A 14,936-nucleotide genomic window follows, 5' to 3' on the forward strand; every position below is an offset into this window, starting at 1 on the left:
TGATCTTACCTATTTCTTGTCTCAGATATAGAATCATCCATTTTTCTGAGGAAAGGTTCCCTAATTACCTTTTTCTTTACTCAACACCTGTCTTGATCTACACACTTGATGCTGAAAAACTCACTTTAATTTGTTCTCTATATTTAATTGTATAACTGAATTTTGATATATCCTCCCTTTTCTGTATTTGTTGCCTGTATTAAATCACAAACCCTCAGTTATTTTGGTGCCCAGTGTAGTGTGATCTTTTCTTTCATTGTTGTACCTTGCTATGTGGCACATGACTACATTCCTCTTAGTATTCCACTACTTACTACTTCATCATTCTCTGTGTTCTGTATTTATTTAGTGGGTTTATGTCTTTTTCCAAGAAATTTGTAATTTTATGGGGGTCAGGACTTCTCCATTATTATAGGATATACAAAGCAAAACTATTAAGAATATAGTGATAGCTGAATAAACATTAATGGAATTGAAGGGCTTATTGGGTTGGCCAAAATGTTCATTTAGTTTTTTCTGTGAAAAAAAGAGACACATTTTTCATTATCACCAATAACTTTCTTGATTTGGATATTCTGAGTATGTTGGCTATCTCCCGCTATTGGCTTCTAGTGGGTAGAGGCCAGGGGTGCTGCTAAACATCTTCTAATGCATAAGACAGCTCCACAGCAAAGAGTTATTTGGCCAAAATGTCAGTAATACCAAGAAACTTTGCAAACCACTTTTGACACATTTGCTTAGTCAGAGGACCTTCTCCACACACTATACAAATCTTTTGTTGCATTTCATTTGCACTTTTACCTTTCTTGAAATAATAAAGCATAATACACTAAAAATGTTACATATTTTCTTTCATCTTCAGTATTAAAATGGCTGCACAGAAATTCACCAATTTTGATAGTTTTTTAAATGTGTGCTGATATGACAGCTGTCACAATACAATATAACAAAATTATTTCAAATGAAGTTAAAGATGACCAAGCATTACAGCCATCATACAGAAAAACCTAAATGAACTTTTGGCCAACCCAATATTTTGCCTGGCTTACTTATGGCCATGTCTGCACACAATTTGACACTGGTAGTGCCAATGCTACATTTAGATCCAGAATTTAATGTGCAGGTGATTTAAAAGTATACAAATTAATGTATGGGAAAGGAAGCATAAATATTTTATTCAGAGACTGAAAAAAATAAACACTCGGTCACTGGATTTAGAATGTAGGGGTTTTTTGTTTGTTTGTTTTTGTTTTTTGCCCTGGTTGGTATTGCTCAGTGGATTGAGTGCCAGCCTGCAAACCAAAGGGTAACCATTGGGCCAGGTCCCTGGTGGGTGGCGCATGAGAGGCAACCACACCCTGATATTTCTCTCCCTCCCTTTCTCCCTCTTTTCCCCTCTGTCTAAACATAAATAAATATAATCTTTTTTTAAAAGAAGGTAGTTTTTTAAGGCACACTCAAGAAAAAAGATTTCACATGGTCATTACTTTGGGTGCGTGGCCTCAATTCCTACTTGGCTTTGCTTCATTATTGGTGGCTCAGAACTTGACTGGTAAGTAGGAAATTTGGAAGCAAAGCTGGCTGTCTAGCAAAACCTACTTATGTTGACTTGAATTGCTTTTTTATTTTTTCATTTTTGTCAACTATTTTTTGTACTGGTAAATGGGTGGGCTTTTATGGTTTTTATAGATGGATGAAAGCCAGACTATTTACAACTCTTAAAAATGTGATAGTCTTATAGTATTAACAGCACTGAAGTTACTCATCATGTAATGAGACTATCTGTTAATTTGTTTTATGATTAGAGTAGGAAGAAGTAGCTGATGTGTCCCATCTATCTACTTTCTTCTTCCTTTTCTCTTACCTCCAAAAAAATAAAGCTAGAGATTCTTAAAGGAAGAATAAAAAGATTAATTTTAGAATAGATTTGTATTCTTGATAAGCCAACACTTCTTCTGTTTCCTTATAGGTCCTATTATTGCCTTGGAATTTAATGGAGATGGTGTTGTAGAAGAATGTCAAATTGTTGTTAACAAGATATTTGGGGAGACCAAGGTACACGATTTCATTGACTATATTTTTTTAGGTTCTTCCTGAGCTGAGTTCAGCATGACTCAGCATTGCTGCTCTCCTGGTCACTGGTCCATACACCCCTTGAAGACCCCAGATACTAACCTGGCCCTGCATTCTACTGGTCAGGGGCCACCCTGCCTGGGCTACTTGGAGGGGCTCTACTGCAAAACAAGCCAACCTCTCCCCTGCCACTCCAACCTGCTGGCAGCCTCCATTAGGGCACTTACATAGGGTCAAGTTCCTGCCCCCCCCACCCCACAATAACACCCCAGTTCTCCTTGAAGGCTGAGTCCTGGTTTGAGCCAGCTGCATTTCCTGAATCCCAGCCTGGACCTGGCACACTTTAAAATGTACTTTGGTTGAAAACAGATATCCCATCCACAGGTCCCCAGAATCCAGGGCTTCTCTTTGTGACCTACAAGGAGCAGGTATCAGTCAAGGCAGGGATAGCTTCAGAGAGACTGCTTCAGAGCCAGAGTCAATTTCTAGCATCTCTGGCTACTTTCAAATCAGTATCCAGGAAATTCATCCTCAAAGAGATCCCAAAGCTCACCTCTTCCAATATCAGCTACCAGAAAAACAGTAGACCCCTGAAATAGCCACAAGGTATTTCAAGGGTCCCAGAGTCTTTGTCAAGGTTTTCTCCAAGACTTCTTACCTCTGAGAAAAAGCTCCTAGTAGACTTCTAGGAACATGCCTCTGCCCCACTCCAAGGGGTGAACCCCTAAGGGTCTGGGTCCTTTTAATCTTGCATATCAATTCAAGGGCCTAAAGATCTCCCCCAGGAAGTTTTCAGAAAAATAGGGACCTCCATTGTGAACATTAAGGCAACAGAAATGCCCCCACCTCTGAGCAAACCCCAGGGCTCCCCTCTAACCCATCTTCCAGAGACATCCCCAGGGTTCCAGAAAGATGTCATTGTTTTCCAAACTTACCAATGATCTAGGAACCCCTCATCTCCCAAAGCAAACCCCAGTAATCTAGAGGCCTGTGCACCTCAGAGGAACCCCCAGGGCTTCAGAAAAGTCCATGCTTTCAGAGACAACCTCAGAATCCAACCTATTCCTGAGACATCTCCAGGACCCCAGGATCATCAACTTCTAGGGCTCCCAGTATCCCCATTAATCTTCCACCTACTATAGAGACCTCTAGAATTCCTTGACTACCCAGGATCAGCCCTAGAACCTTTATCCTCTGAAACCCCCACCTCCTAATACTCCATTTCACAACAGCCTGGAACTACAGGCTAGACTTCGCTACCCCCTGTGGGGGTGGGGTCTGAGATCCACTATATTTCAGTCAAACCTTTTCATTTCCTTTCCCCTATAATCAAATAGTACTTTTTAGTCCTAGAGTTGCATGGAATTTTTAAAAAGATCATGATTTTTAGAACCTATGGTAAATAATTGGGAGTTAAGTTTTGGTTTTTCCTTGCCGAACTAAAATATTAATTGCTTAAAAATTTTCAAAATTAAGAATGTACTTATTAAAACATTCAATAATACTTGTTTCTAAAGTAAAAAGTCTCATCATGTGTATTCAAGGCCCTCCTTTTAAAAAAGTAGAGAATGAGATATTGAAACAATAGAGAATGATGTATTGAATGATATACTGATGGTTTGACTTAATGATTTTTCCACTTTAAGTGATAGGCATTCAGTAGGAACCATACTTCTGATATGCTGTAGCTTACTCTCTCATAAACTGGGCAGCTACAAGGAGCCACAGCTCTCAGTCAGGTCTGATATCACAAGGGTATAAACAACCACTCTTCTACAGTATATTCATTGTGTTAGGTGATTGTGCCCAGCTATAGGCGAATATAGGTGTTTTGAGCACATTTATGGTAGGCTAGGCTAAGCTATGATGTTCAGTAGGGTAGGTGTTATTAAATGCATTTTCAATGTATGATATTTTAAATTTATGATGGGTTTATTGGAACATAATCCCATTATAAGTCAAGGAGCATCTGTATTTCTAACATTATGTACTTCAGACAGATTCCCATTGCCTAGTGTTAATTTTTATTTGTTTCAGTAATGCTTCCTCAAAAATTGAACTTGTGCTTTATCTAAAAATCATCACGTACAGCTATTTTTTAGGTACATTGATGAGATTGCTATATTTAAGAATTTCAGACTTAATATAATGCAAACATATAAGAGGGTTAATCAGTATATATATAACTACTTATTTTTTGATAAATATATGAGAGGGAATTTTTGGTTTTATACTCTGATTTTGCTTGTGGTTCCTTGAATTTGCCTAATTTAAAATATTTTATCTTTTATCTCATTTTATCATCATGTAAGGGTGAGGCCAAATATAATCAGATTGAATAGAAAAGGAAACAGAGAAAGTGGTATATAATATGATCTGGTGTTTTTTAGATCTGAATAAATTAAGATTACCTAATCCAACTTTCTCATTTTACAGATGTAGAAATTGAGCCCAGAGAGGTTTATTAAATTTTTAGCATCATACAGCTAATTTATGATAAGGCTCAAATAGAACTCAGGTCTCCTCTATTTCCTGGCTGACATTTGTAAAAGCTAATTTTGAAGTGTTCTATTGAGTATTGCTTTATTGTTGTTCAGAAAATAGTTCATTTTAAATTAGTAATATGTCTTGAGAGCTTTAAAATAAGATAATCTCAAGATTTGCTTCTCAGCCTACTGAGACTGTTTCTAGAAAATAGAAGAAACTAAGAGTTCTTTAAATAAACTTCTTTATTCATTAGCTTTCATAATATTGACTGTTGTATATTGAAAAACTGTAAAATTCCAAGTATAATAAAAGTGAAGTATTATGAAAGCAAAGACTTTCTTTTCATCTTAAGTGCTTTTAAAGGAACTCCATTTACATTACAAAATCTATACATTAAATACTATAAATGATATACATGAATTTCTTTTAATAGCAAGCTTATGACTTTGTTTTGTGGTGAACATGGGCTTTGGAATTTGGGGATTACTAGTATTTATTTTTGTTTCTTTTATATTTAAAATAGACGTTTGTATCAGAAAACAGGGAGACAGCATCTAGAGATGTAGAAAACTTCTATAACTTTGCTGATATACAGATGGGAATCTGAAGTGCATCGTGGAACCGGGGACTTGGTATTAAGCCCTTTTCAATTTGTGTATTAGCAATGGCTTTTACTAAAGCTAAAATTGTTAAAGCTGATTCTTCAATATATTGTTGAATACTGCATCATTTACTTAAGGTTCAAAAATAGTTCATTTTAAATTAAGTATTTAATCAGCATAAAACTATTTAACCTACTTTGATAAGCTTGTAGTTTTGATTCTCTGCATATGATAGTTACTAGAAAACAGAAGTGGCTAGCAGTTTTTGATTTTAATCCTAATTAAACATTCTTTCAAATCTCTAATAATTTAAACTTTCCTCAGTGTTCGATGATATTTGTTTAAGAATGCATACCATTACTTATTTTCTAATTTAGAGGGATTTGTTACTAGCTGATCAATTAGAATGAACTTCTGTACGTTTTTTCATGTATACATATCTAGTTAAAGAATTGCTTCCTATTTGCATAATATGGAAAATGACATTTTGTACACAGACTTGACAGTACTTTGTAAATTGAATTTTTTAATTAATAGGTATTTGATAACTGATTTTGCAAGTAACTCTACTAACTGATGTTGGTATAGCTGTTTAAAGACTGCTTTTTGAGTAGTATGATTATTTGAGTAATTTCCCCCCTGTTTAGTTTTTTAATACAATTGCTAGATGACTCTTGTGCTTCCTGGTAAGAAAAGGCATATTCAGCAAAGGCATATGCATAAAAGCCCATTACCAGCAGTTTTCAAGAAGGTTATTATTTAAGTTTTATCAGCTCTTGTGGGATATTAGGAGAATCAGAGCAAAACCTTGTGATATTTAGGTTAAGAAGTACTTAGGAATGGTAAGTTATACAGATTAAAAAGCTAGATAAATTTGATTTTTATTAGATACACTACTCTTATCAAGTAATGTTCAAGCAAGACAAAATTATTTTATTGCTTTAAAACATTATTTTCCAAATCAACCTACCATAATAATTTACCAGGAGGCAGGGGACAGCTACTTGTTTAAAAGTCCAATTCTTGGACTCAATCTGCAGGTGTGCTAATTCAGTATCCAGGGAAAACTCTGTTTTAAGGGGTTTGTTATAATCTGAAGTAATCAGTTCAGAAGATTTTGAGAGGTTGATCTTGTGTAAAGTGACTGAACCCATTTACGTCACATATAATAGGAAATTAGCTTTTATAGATCTATTTTTTAAAAACTTCAATAATATTTTGATGAAACTAAGATGGAAAATAACCACTTGTAAAAATTCCTGTTATGATTATTGTTACTAAAAATGTATTTTCATGTTTAAACTGCTCTTTGGATATTTTCATATTAATTTATAACTACTACATTGAGTTGTGTGTTGATGTCCAGAAATAATACATTAAAAGACTTTTCACTTTAAATTAGTAATATTGACCACTTATCCTGTGCCTGGCTTTGTGCTTATCATTAGCATGAGTACTTTATATATACTACATAGTCAACCTCTCCTTTGAATCAAAACAATTTTATAAGATGCAAAGAAAAATTGGTAACAGGTTTAATATAATTTTTATCATAATTTACAAATGAGCTTTGCAAGTAGTGGTCAGAGGGCATTAATTTTTCCCATAGTTAACCTAATTTAAACATATTCCTTCTAGTTATGATTATATTATTAAACCCCTTTATTCACACTTAATCACAGTACTTTTTGTTTTTATGCAAAGCTATAAATTCGGCTCTTTTATTTTATCTATGGTATTTTGGCAAAAACTCAGGAATATAATATATAAGGGAGATGTTAATTTAATTTCAGTTTCCACTAAATTTAGTATCAAGCAAAGCCTCAAATTTTATAATCTTCAGTTAGATAAGAGCTTTTACCCAAACCAAATTTGTCTTTAATGATAGTCATTTGGCTTCTGAATGTTTGAAAAGATTTTTAAAAATAAGTAGTGCTATGGTTATTGTTTCTATAATTCTAAACATTGATAGGAATTATAGTATACTATATTTCATTTCTGAATAGCTTTTGAATTCATGAAAAATTAGTAATTTTGAAGTTATACATGTATAAGCATTATATTAGCTTATTTCTCTTGTGTTGATATGTTTTAGTACTGTTTTTGCTTCTGTATATTTATGTGCAGTTTTTGTATGTAATTTATCTAATGTTTATAAAATATGATTTGTAATAAATGTTAAAATGAAAATGGCTTAGCACTAATTTTTTAAGATAATTTCTATAACATACATGATCATGACACAAGTTTTTAATGCTAAAAGTAAAATGAAATGTTCTAATGTCTTAGGTTGATGAGAAGTGAGCTGAGTGTGTATGTGTACGTACACAAAGCACTGGAGAAATGCAAAGGAAGTAGAAAACCTGTTTGAATCTAGGGAGTTATGATTGAATACTTACTAAGATTAGACATCTTTCTCTTCCATATTTAAGAAAACAATAAATTGTTTGTGATATGCTTTTTTTTTAAAAGCATTATGTATTTATCACCCCAAGTCTTCCGTCACCATTTATCCCCCCTTTACACTCTGTCACCACCTCCTGTGATATACTTCCTTTCAGGTTTATACAAATGGACTTTATTTTCAAATTACTACCAAATTTACCAGGCTTTTATAACCAACTTCTCCCTCTCTTAGTTCATAAATCAGAAGTGTTGAAACTGCAGATTGGTTAGTTTTAAAATAACATTTATTATCATTATTTCTATGTCTAAAGCTTCTACATTTATTATCATTATTTTTATGTCTAAAGCTTCTACATATACATGTAGAGCGTTTTTGGGAAAAACTTTAGCACAAGACAATAGCTAAAAATATTTTGTATTTATTGGATAATTGTTGCTGTTCGGAGTTTAAAATTTGCTTTTCTCATTTAAAAGGGGTACATTTAACTCTGTTCTCTATAGGAAGAGAAGATATTGTGATTAGGGTGTGATTACTCATTCAAAGTCCATTCTAGAAAAGACTTTATCCTTTAAAAGTATAAGACTAAAAGTGCCAAACTTCATTTGAACTTTAGTAATGAAAACCTTTTTGTGTGTGTGAAAATGGAGTCATTCACTGTTGACTTGGGTTTTTTTTTTGTTTTGTTTTGTTTTGTTTTGTTTTGGTAAATACAGGCATACCTGGGGGATATTGCAGGTTTGGTTCCAGACCACTATAATAAAGCAAGTATCACAATAAAGTGAGTCATAACCTTTTTGCTGGCAGAGGATCTTGCCTTCATTTTGTAGAAAATGCAACACTTATGAAGCGCTGTAAAGCAAAGTGGAATAAATATCTGCCTGTAGAGTGTTGAGGGTGGTGGCAATTAGTCCTACTTAGGTGGGAATACAAGAAGCCATTATACAACTTCATCTCTCCTTTGACGTATTGGCTTTTAGTGGCAAACACCAGCAAGATGTTCAGAAATAGCAGTTTCTTCCTTTTCTAGTGTTTTGGTGTTTTCTGGTGAGAATGGGTTCCCACCTGTAAATAGAGGGTGAGGGAACTGGAGCACAGGTAGCAGAGAGTCCTGGCATTCTCATCTCTCCTCTTACCCTCCCTCTAGGGCCTGCCTTCCCCATTTCAGTTTAATCTGGTCCATTTGTAATGGGACTAATGAAAAGTCACTCACAAGTGGATGTGACAAGTAATTAACCGATATTTGTAAATTACCTTGAAGATGAAAAGTACTTTATGAATGTTAAGTATTATTGTGCCGAGTGAAGTAAGTACAGTGTTCTCTTGAAGTAATTCAACTGTGAAGCCATACACCACCTACAAATAGGCTACTGAATAGAAGGAAACAACTATAGGCTGTTAAGATTTGTGCTTTGTTTTCTTACTGATGTATTGTACTTTCATTTGTCAAATGTAGGCCAGCTTGTTAGGTTCAGTGATAAAACCTTTTATACTCTTCCACCCTAACTTCTAAACAATTTATATATTAAGTGATTTTAAAATTTATCTCAGAGTTTATCGACTTTTAGGACTTTGAAGGGTCTGGACCTTTTCAATCCTTTATTTTACAGATGTGAAAATTGAGGCTCAGAAAGTTAAGATGGACTGTCCAACTCACACCATAATCATTATACTATAATGTAGACCTCTTGACTTTACCCCCTTCCCCCCTGCCATCACCCTGAGAACAACACTCAGCTCATCCAGCTCCTCCTATATAAAGCCTTTTCTAACACTAAGGTAGAATGCTGCATTTCCTCCTTGGTGCTCACACAATACTTTGTAGATTTCCGAGTACCTGTAACCCTTTATTCCATTTCTTTATCCATGCTGCCCTTGTGACTTAAAGTGTTATCTGTGTACTGTGCATCACCTACATCTCATTAGAATCTCAGGCCTCACTCCAGATCTGTTAAATAATCTACAACTTAACAAGGTAGGGGATTCATATGCACATTAGAGTGTGAGAACCTCGATCATTAGTTCCTCAAGCACTATAATCAAAGCTTAGAAATCTTTTTATTCCTAGAGAGTGGCTTAGGGCCCAGTAATTTGATCTATATTTAATATATGTTTTTGGTTGAATGACATTCTCTAGTGCTTCTTTCCACTCTAGTCGATTTTTGTCTTTTCTGTAATTGTTTTCTTCATGTACTCTCCTTGATTGGTTTTGGAATAAAAAACATTCTACAGTGTTTATTCCCCCCCTCTCCTGTTTTGTGTTGAAATAGTAACAGCAGTCTCTGCCCACTGAAGGTTCTCCCAGGGAGCTTTAAGAATATCAATATTCACTGGAAAGAGAAAAGAGCATAGCAGTTTCTGACTTAAATTTTCTTCTGATGTGTTTTCATATTCAAGTGTGTTTTATTCAATTAGGAAACATTACATAAAGCCACAGTGGTGATTTGATGCTGGGGCTGAGTTAAAATTAAAGAGCAGTCAGCTGCTTATTTTGGGCTTGTGGGGAATGTTAGTCACTTAGTCATTCTCAGGTCTGTTATCCTCCCTCGTATTTATTTATTTTAAAAAATTTTATTGAATTTATTGGGATGACATTGGTTAATAAAATTATATAGGTTTTGTCACAGGTGGACACAGGTAACAGGTTCTTGGTGATCATGGACAAAGAATTGAACCAAACACACAGAGTGTATAACATAAAGAGAGAGAGCAGATTTGTTAAGCAATACTACACTCCACAGAACACGTGAGCGGGGCCAACTCCCAGCAGAGATTGACCTCAGGGCCTGAAGGGATTCTATTCTTATAGGGTGGATCTTTCTTGGTTAGTTTTGGTGGGCTTTTTTTTTTAATTTTTTTTTTATTTTTAATCATTGTTCAAGTACAGTTTTCTCCCCCCTACTCCCATTTGGTGGGCTTTTATTGCGAGTGTACAAGTAAAATTACTTTAAAGCTACTGTGCATGTGGTCTCCCATGATTTTCTTTGATTGGCCACTGGAGAAGGGGGTTGAACAATGTTAATTTATTATAATCCTATTATAATGAGGTAAGGGTCATGCAGCATCTTCTGTGGAAGTGTATTCATGACTCACCATGATCCATTGCTTTTCCAGAAAACAGGAACAACTGGTCTTAGAACAGGGTCTCTGTCCTGTATCAATGTCCTTTCTTAGCCCTGGGGCACCTCCGGAGTTTCCACCTTCCTATCTCCTGCCTCGGTTTCAGGAATACAGTTCTATAACACATCATCTGTACACTGTATTGTGTGTTCATCACCCAAGTCAAGTATCCTTCCACCACCGTGTACCCTCTTTACCCTCCTCCACCTCCTTCCATTCCCATTTCCATCTGATAATCAACACATCGTCCTCTGTGTCTATGAGATTGCCTTATTCCTTGTTTATCCTCCCTCTTTATCTCTTGACATCTTCCCACTTCTAGTGTTCAGGGGTGAGCTTGGCTGTCATCAATAAACATGTGCAGGATTGTCCAGGGAAGTGTTGCGTTGCTCCACATTTTGGGGGGAATGTGGTGACAATGGCTTTTATTTCTTTCCTGGAACAAAGACTTAATTGTAAATTTAACATATGAAAGAAAAGTAAAATCCTAAATGCACACTCTACCCTTTATTTATTTTAAATAGTTTTTCCTTCAGTTTCCTCGGTATAAATATATTGAGGTCTTCATATTAGACTTAATTGTAATTTCTTACTTAAAAGGTACTTCTTTGCCTTCTAAGTAGTAATAATGGTAGCACTAAACCAGAATTCAGGTGGCATATGATCACTCCCTTTCCATTATTGTTTAATGGTAACAACAGGAAAAAAAGACAAAAATGTGTATAAATACGGCACTTTGGTTTTAAAAATGAGACATTTCTGACTTGAATCCAGGCTCAGCTTCTTGAAATTAAAAAGATGCTGATCTCCTTAACATATCTTTATTCAACTATATAGTATTCCAAACCCTTTGGTGCTAATGTGTACTTGTAAAACAAACTAAATGACCAAAGGCTATGGCAATAGATTGGGCAGCATTTGAGGCCTATATTGTGTTCTTCATCTACCCTGTTCAATTTTAAATGAATGCATTTTTATGGGAATATGTTCCATTCCTCCCTCCAACTCTCAAAAGAGGTACTGTAAAACTCATTTGAAATGGCAGAAACCATTTAAGTGTAGTTGGGTTTGGGTTTTTTAATGCTGTTACATAGAGCAGCTACTTATACATCAGGCTCTGTGTTAAGCACTTTACATATACAATCTTACTTGGTCCTCTTAGCAACCCTAAGAGAGAAGCACTGCTGTCATCCCTATGTTATGATTGAGAAAATTTGAAGCTTACAGACTTTAGCTAATTTACTTATGTCCAAACAGATACTAAATGCAGAGTCTGGACCCCAGGCTAAGAGTGGTTTGACTCCAAGATCTATGCTCTTAACCACTACACTATACTGCTCAGCAATAATAATAATAATAATAATAATAATAATAATAATAGCAACAGTGTATTGATCCCCTGCTTTAATAGGCATTATGTTAAATACTTTGCATACTTTAAGCCAGGGGTGTCCAACCTGCAGTTCAGAATGGCTATGAATGTGGCCCAACACAAAATCACAAATTTACTTAAAACATTATGAGGCCTTTTTGTGATTTCATATTGCATCATATTTAATGTGTGGCCCAAGACAACTCTTCTTCCAGTGTGGTGCAGAGATGCCCAAAGGTTGGACACCCTTACAGCCATTTAACGTTCACATCAAATGTATGAAGATCGTATCATTGTTCCCATTTTACCAGATGAAGAAATTGAAACTTAAATCTAGTAACTCCTTTGTTTAGGGTCACATTGAAACCAGAAAAGTCGATGTTTGTGCTGCCTGTTACTACCAGAATCAATAAGTAGAGAAAATGATTGAATCTTTACAGGCACTTTATTCAGATGGCCAGTGATCTGAGAAGACGGTGGGTTATGTACCTTTAAGACCGTCTTACATCTCATCTCAAGCTGACCTTTTTATAAGGAGAAGAAGAGAATAGGTAAGGGTTTGGAATTCAGGAGAAAAGCAGGCAAGGGGTTTGGAATTCAGAGGAAAAGGTTAATCAGATAAAAGTTGCAGTACTGTGATTTTCATCTGCTAACCCGTGATTCTTCATCTGTCTCCTAGTCAGCAGATGTTCCCTCCCTGAAACACAATGGCTCAGATTCCATCTTGATCGCCTGTGGTCCTCACAGGGCACAAAGGTTGAACTACTTATGGTCTCCTGGAGTCAGGGTGGGTTCGGCCACAACATTCCAGTTCCTGAACAATAGCTTTCTACATGCATTGACCAGGCCTATGAACTATATAACTACAGCTAAAAATTTTGAACTCTTGAGTTCCCCCATCATTCCTCACTGTTAGTCTAAACTATCTTATTTCTGTGAGATTCGTTTCATATGGAGTACTCATTTTGCTGTTGAGCATATATCTTAGCAGTAGAAAGTCTCATAAGGGCTTTAGGAATACACTTAATTGCAGATCCACATAAGGGAACACATTGTGTATAACAACAAGCTATGATACTGAAAAAGATAAAAAGAATGAAAACAACAAGTGCCTCTAGGCATTTAATACTAGGTCATTAAAACTAGGCAGCCAGGAGCTTCCTCCTGCAAGACAAAAGTCAGAGATATTCAGACCTTTTTTTGCTAAATATACCCAAATATTTTCATCTTGTTTGAAAGGAGTAAGTTCTCCATAACATGGGGGTTGAACAAAAATAAAATAATGTATGTCATTATTTTCTAACAATGACTTTCAGATGTTACTTATGATTTGGTGGTCCATTGTTCTGGAGCTCTCTTTACTCTGGTGTGATGAATCCAAGGCTTTATTCCTACCAGTTTCACCATGGTGGAGGTGGTGAGGAGTATGTCCCAAGGTCCAGTCCACTTTCCTTCTTGTTGGCTTTCTGGGGATCCATCCTGTCTTCCAAGTCTCAAGGAGCACCTTATCTCCAGGCTCAAAGGAATGCAGCAAATCTGTGGGAGAGAGGTCTGTAATACTAGCAAGGCCCTTAATTACAGCTAAAATCTGACTTAAATGTTGTACACAGTTCTTTACCTTCCCTTGTTGATCTACATACATATCTCCCACCCCAATCATAGCCTGAAATGGTCACCTGCGCACAATTTCATAAAGACTCAGTTGAATCCCACCTCAAGGAACCACCCTTATCCTGAGCAGGGCAATAGGTAAAACTTGAACCCAAAGGAGATGAGTTTCTTGACAGTTTGGTTATATTTTTCTTCAATGTGTGATTCATCTCTACCTTCCCAGAAGCCTGAGGTCTCCATGCCATGTGGAGTCTCCACTTGATTCTTAAAGATTTACTAACTTTCTGTGTAATTTCTGAAACAAAAGCAGGTCCATTATCACTCTGGATGCTGCCGGGAAGACCAAAGCAAAGAATTATTTCCTTCAATAAGGCTTTCACTACCTCCGAGGGTTTCTCAGTTCTAGTGGGACAGGCTTCTACCCATCCACCAAAGGTGTCAACCAGGTCAACAGATATTGGGTTGGCCAAAGAGTCCGTATGGTCTTTTTCTGTAAAATAAAAGACATGTTTTTCATTTTCACCAATAACTTTATTGATTTGGGTATTTTGAGTATGTCAGCTACCTCCTGCTTGGTATAACGTTGATTGTTCTCAAAGTCTTGATTTGATTGCTATCAACTTCAACTGGTCTACCTGACCATGGAGCATTGTCCAGCAAGAAATTTCCAGCACGAAACTTTACAAACCACTTTTGACATGTTCAATCAGCCACAGCACCTTCTCCATATACTGCACAAATCTTTTTTTGTGTGTTCAGTTGTTTTTATCTTTCTTGAAATAATAAAACATAATATGCCAAAAATGTGTATTTTCTTTCATCTTCAATATTAAAATGGCTACACAAAAATTCACCAATTTTGATGCTTTTTTAAAATGCACAGATATGACAGTTGCTGCAATACAATCTAACAAAATTGTTTCAAATGAACTTAAAGAAAACTAAGTGCTACTAATGCCACTGTATGTAAAAAAACAAACAAACTTTTTGGCCAACCCAGTATTTCCATCCTCAGAACTTTGACATCTGGGTAAAGTCTGTTTGCCAGTCCTAAAATGGGAACTGTCCTTGATATTGTTTCCCTTCTTTCTTTTGATGGGGATCTATCTTGGGGTTGTTCTTCTGACACACAACACATCTTGTTATTATATTTTGTATGACTTTAGAAATTCCAGGACCTGTGAGCCACAGTTTAATATAGATGGTTAGTGAGTCCCTACCACAGTGTGCAGTCTCATGAAAATACTTCATGACTGGCTCTACTAAA

General features: G+C 35.8%; 1 protein-coding gene and 1 long non-coding RNA gene across 3 annotated transcripts in view; one reads left to right on the forward strand and one right to left on the reverse strand.

Annotated features, from left to right (window-relative positions):
- RP2 (RP2 activator of ARL3 GTPase) overlaps window positions 1-7,622 on the forward strand; it is a 43,940-nt gene extending 36,318 nt beyond the window's left edge. The window contains exons 4-5 of the mRNA XM_028523085.2: window positions 1,970-2,055; window positions 5,084-7,622. Coding sequence (XP_028378886.1) covers window positions 1,970-2,055; window positions 5,084-5,167 — 170 coding nt within the window. The 3' untranslated portion in view covers window positions 5,168-7,622. The remainder of the gene's footprint in view (window positions 1-1,969; window positions 2,056-5,083) is intronic.
- Window positions 7,623-10,625: 3,003 nt separating this feature from the next.
- Window positions 10,626-14,936, reverse strand: part of LOC118498541 — a 29,854-nt gene continuing 25,543 nt past the window's right edge. The window contains exons 2-3 of one of the 2 annotated variants that reach the window (XR_004901026.1): window positions 12,713-13,609; window positions 10,626-11,122 (exon numbers count right to left, since the gene is read on the reverse strand). This is a non-coding gene — a long non-coding RNA (uncharacterized LOC118498541). The remainder of the gene's footprint in view (window positions 11,123-12,712; window positions 13,610-14,936) is intronic. The other variant, XR_004901025.1, reaches the window with a different exon arrangement.

This window comes from Phyllostomus discolor, chromosome X, assembly GCF_004126475.2.
Source record: "Phyllostomus discolor isolate MPI-MPIP mPhyDis1 chromosome X, mPhyDis1.pri.v3, whole genome shotgun sequence".
NCBI classification, from domain to species: Eukaryota; Metazoa; Chordata; class Mammalia; order Chiroptera; family Phyllostomidae; genus Phyllostomus; species Phyllostomus discolor.